General features: G+C 45.2%; 1 protein-coding gene across 1 annotated transcript; it reads right to left on the bottom strand.

Annotated features, from left to right (window-relative positions):
• Positions 1-302: 302 nt before the first annotated feature.
• Positions 303-3,270, bottom strand: LOC115118621 (aminopeptidase N-like; the record flags this gene model as incomplete). Its single annotated transcript, XM_065013931.1, has 5 exons — positions 303-703; positions 1,323-1,388; positions 1,747-1,890; positions 2,230-2,343; positions 3,100-3,270. Coding segments are annotated over 5 exons (896 nt in total), but the record flags the coding sequence as incomplete, so codon positions are not given.
• Positions 3,271-4,846: the final 1,576 nt, after the last annotated feature.

Below are 4,846 nucleotides of genomic sequence, written 5' to 3'. Positions count from 1 at the left end.
ATTTGATCTGGATTTGATTTGAAATGATTGCGAGGCTCGATTGTCATGGCCGGGAAGGTGCTGGCTTCTGAGGGCGGGCTCTACATTCATTGGCCCATTGGAGTGTGTTTTTTAGTTTTTCTTCAGGTGAATGTGATTGGTCGGTGACTCCCCATAGCATGTTATACCTCGTTTCCCTCCTTCAGGGAGCAGTAGTTATATTCACGTAACTGTAAGTTCTCACTTTACTATCATCGTGTCACTCATATATATATATATATACACACTGCTCAAAAATAAAGCTCAAATGGTCAGAAACAGACTCCATGAGGGTCGTATGAGGGCCCGGCGTCCACAGGTGGGGGTTGTGCTTACAGCCCAACCACCGTGCAGGGCGTTCGACATTTGCCAGAGAACACAAGATTGTGGCAGTCGCCTCTGGCGCCCTGTGCTCTTCACAGATGAAAGCAGGTTCCATGAGCACGTGACAGGCGCTGACAGAGTTTGGAAACGCACGTGGAGAGCGTTCTGCTGCCTGCAACATCCTCCAGCATGACCGGTTTGGGGGTGGGTCAGTCATAGTGTGGGGTGGCATTTCTCTGGGGGCCGCACAGCCCTCCACGTGCTCGCCAGAGGTAGCTTGACTGCCATTAGGCAACGAGATGAGATCCTCAGACCCCTTGTGAGACCATATGCTGGTGCGAGTTCTGGCCCTGGGTTCCTCCTATTGCAAGACAATGCTAGACCTCATGTGGCTGGAGGTGTCAGCAGTTCCTGCAAGAGGAAGGCATTGATGCAATGGACTGGCCGGCCCGTTCCCAGACCTGAATCCAATTGAGACATCTGGGACATCCATCCACCAACGCCACGTTGCAGCTATGACTGTCCAGAGTTGGCGGATGCTTTAGTCCAGGTCTGGGAGGAGATCCTCGGAGACCATCCGCCACCTCATCAGGAGCATGCCCAGGCGTTGTTGGGAGGTCATACAGGCACGTGGAGGCCACACACACTACTGAGCCTCATTTTGACTTGTTTTAAAGACATTACATCAAAGTTGGATCAGCCTGTAGTGTGGTTTTCCACTTTCATTTTGAGTGTGACTCCAAATCCAGACCTCCATGGGTTGATACATTTGATTTCCATTGACAATTTCTACGTGATTTTGTTGTCAGCACATTCAACTATGTAAAGAAAAAAGTATTTAATAAGAATATTTCATTCATTCAGATCTAGGATGTGTTATTTTAGTGTTCCCTTTATTCTTTTGAGCAGTGTATATAAATCTAAACAAAATGATGTGGAACAAAATATAGTAATTAGACATGTACATAAACATTACTCACGCTAAGTCCTCGGGCGAAGACCGGCTCTGTCAAGAACTCAGACAGCATCCTCAGAACTGCAGCTCCCTAGGAGGAAGAGAACACAGGATATAAGAAATAAAACGTCTGACTTGTCATGGCCCAGTACAGCCTGCCGCTCTCGCCCGAATCAAAATCTCTACGAGAAATGCAGACAGAAAATGATTTAATTTCCTTGAGGACATGTGACATTTGCTATTTCAAAGTAATTCCGATTATTTTATTTCAAGTTGACTAAAACCCAGATGATTTTGACCCAGGTGATTTTGACCCCGGTGACTTTGACCCAGGTGATTTTGACCCAGATGATTTTGACCCAGGTGACTTTGACCCAGGTGAATGTGGCATGCTGTGCTGTGTTGTGAAGCCAGTAGGTTGCCAGTAAGAAGTGTGATTAGAAGCATACCTTGCTGTAGGTGATGGTGTCAAACAGCTCACTGATCTGTGCAGGCCTCACGATGTCTTCCTCTTTAGCAGAGAGAGGATGAGAGGAGGCCAGCGCGTCTACAGACATCGCCCCGTGCACCTCCTTCAGCACTATCAGGTCTGTCTGTGGAGACATCAGGCCTTCGCTTTTAACCTTTCACTTGTACCGGCAGATGGAATTTGGAGAGCAGATTTCTTTGTGGATTAAATCCTTGAGAAAGGTATATTTGGAGAGCAGATTTCTTTGTGGGTTAAATCCTTGAGAAAGGTATATTTGGAGAGCAGATTTCTTTGTGGGTTAAATCCTTGAGAAAGGTATATTTGGAGAGCAGATTTCTTTGTGGATTAAATCCTTGAGAAGGGTATATTTGGAGAGCTGTGCAACAGTTCAAGTTGTAATGTACATGTTTTTATCTCAAGTCAAGTTAGGAGTCATTCAGATATGATGAAAGGAAAGACTCACTACGTTCCACGTGGGTTCAGCAGAGTTGGCCCCAAGATACGAGACGTAGGAGGCAAAGCCCTCGTTGAGCCACAGGTCATTCCACCACTTCATGGTCACCAGGTTACCAAACCACTGTGGACATATAAACCTTATTCAGCCAGTGGAATAGAGGGACAGGACACAGGGTGCAGAGAGGAGAGGGACAGGACACAGTATATTATAGTATTGACTGTAATACAGACCAGGCAGCCAGCTGCAGCCTCTCAGTATATTATAGTATTGACTGTAATACAGACTCAGTATATTATAGTATTGACTGTAATACAGACCAGGCAGCCAGCAGCAGCCTCTCAGTATATTATAGTATTATTTGTAATACAGACTCTCAGTCAGCCTCTCATATTTATAGTATTGACTGTAATACAGACCAGGCAGCCAGCTGCAGCCTAATATTGATAATGACAGACTCTCCTGTAATACAGCCTCTCATATTATAGTATTGTAATACAGACCAGGGCAGCCAGCTGCAGCCTCTCTCAGTATATTATAGTATTGACTGTAATACAGACTCTCAGTATATTATAGTATTGACTGTAATACAGACTAGTATATTATAGTATTGACTGTATTCTCAGACTGTAATACAGACTCTCAGTATAATATAGTATTGACAATACAGACTCTCAATATATTATAGTAGCTGCAGCCTCTCCAGTATATTATAGTATTGACTGTAATACAGACTCTCAGTATATTAGAGTATTGACTGTAATACAGACTCTCAGTATATTATAGTATTGACTGTATACAGCCTCTCAGTATATTATGAAGGATGTATGACTGTAATACAGACTCTCAGTATATTATATTATTGACTGTAATACAGACCATGTGAGCCAGTTCATGAGAGATGACCGTAGCGATCCACTCTTTGTCCCCATTGGACGAGCTGGCAGGGTTGTAGAGCAGGGCTGTCTCTCTGTAGGTGATCAGACCCCAGTTCTCCATGGCTCCGGCGCTGAAGTCAGGCAGAGCTATCTGGTCTACGGAAGTAAAGAGCTGAAATATCATTACAGCATTAACAATTGTTGTGAGTCTCAAATGGTGTCCTATTCCTTATATAGTGCACTACTTTAGCCTAGAGGCCTATGGGCCCTGGTCAAATAGAGGTCACTACAAAGGAATAGGGTGCCATTGGGACCATTAAAGAATCTCTCTTCAACAACAGACAGGGATTCCGAGAGGAAGAGTATTACTCTTTAAGTATTCCTGATTTGGTCAGAGGATAGCTTGAGCTGTAGTAGTTTTCAAAGAACTCCAGGATTGGTCCAGTTTTTCGGCGTAATCTCCTGGCCCTCAGCAATGGCCTGTTTGAGCCCAAATCCTGATCTGGAAAATAAAGACATGTTTTCCTCTGACACCCTGTACCCTGGGGCCTCATTTATAAGCATCCTGTACCCTGGGGCCTCATTTATAAACATCCTGTACCCTGGGGCCTCATTTATAAACATCCTGTACCCTGGGGCCTCATTTATAAAACACCCTGTACCCTGGGGCCTCATTTATAAAACATCCTGTACCCTGGGCCTCATTTATAAACATCCTGTACCTTGGGGCCTCATTTATAAACATCCTGTACCCTGGGGCCTCATTTATAAAACACCCTGTACCCTGGGCCTCATTTATAAAACACCCTGTACCCTGGGGCCTCAGTTATAAAACACCCTGTACCCTGGGGCCTCATTTATAAAACACCCTGTAACCTGGGCCTCATTTATAAACATCCTGTACCCTGGGGCCTCATTTATAAACATCCTGTACCCTGGGGCCTCATTTATAAAACACCCTGTACCCTGGGCCTCATTTATAAACATCCTATACCCTGGGGCCTCATTTATAAACATCCTGTACCCTGGGGCCTCATTTATAAAACATCCTGTACCCTGGGGCCTCATTTATAAACACCCTGTACCCTGGGGCCTCATTTATAAACATCCTGTACCCTGGGCCCTCATTTATAAACATCCTGTACCCTGGGGCCTCATTTATAAACATCCTGTACCCTGGGCCTCATTTATAAAGCATCCTGTACCCTAGGCCTCATTCAAAACATCCTGTACCTGAGACTCATTCGCAAAACATCCTGTACCCTGGGGCCTCATTCATAAAACACCCTGTACCCTGGGCTCTCATTTATAAAACACCCTGTACCCTGGGCTCTCATTTATAAAACACCCTGTACCTTGGGGCCTCGAGTTATAAAACATCCTGTACCCTGGGGCCTCAGTTATAAAACACCCTGTACCCTGGGGCCTCAGTTATAAAACACCCTGTACCCTGGGGCCTCATTTATAAAACACCCTGTACCCTGGGGCCTCAGTTATAAAACATCCTGTACCCTGGGGCCTCATTTATAAAACATCCTGTACCCTGGGGCCTCAGTTATAAAACATCCTGTACCCTGGGGCCTCAGTTATAAAACATCCTGTACCCTGGGGCCTCAGTTATAAAACATCCTGTACCCTGGGGCCTCGTTTATAAAACACCCTGTACCCTGGGGCCTCATTTATAAAACATCCTGTACCCTGGGGCCTCATTTATAAACACCCTGTACCCTGGGGCCTCATTTATAAAA

This window comes from Oncorhynchus nerka, unplaced genomic scaffold, assembly GCF_034236695.1.
Source record: "Oncorhynchus nerka isolate Pitt River unplaced genomic scaffold, Oner_Uvic_2.0 unplaced_scaffold_8802, whole genome shotgun sequence".
Lineage (NCBI taxonomy): Eukaryota > Metazoa > Chordata > Actinopteri > Salmoniformes > Salmonidae > Oncorhynchus > Oncorhynchus nerka.
This window is presented reverse-complemented; position numbering and strand designations above follow the sequence as displayed.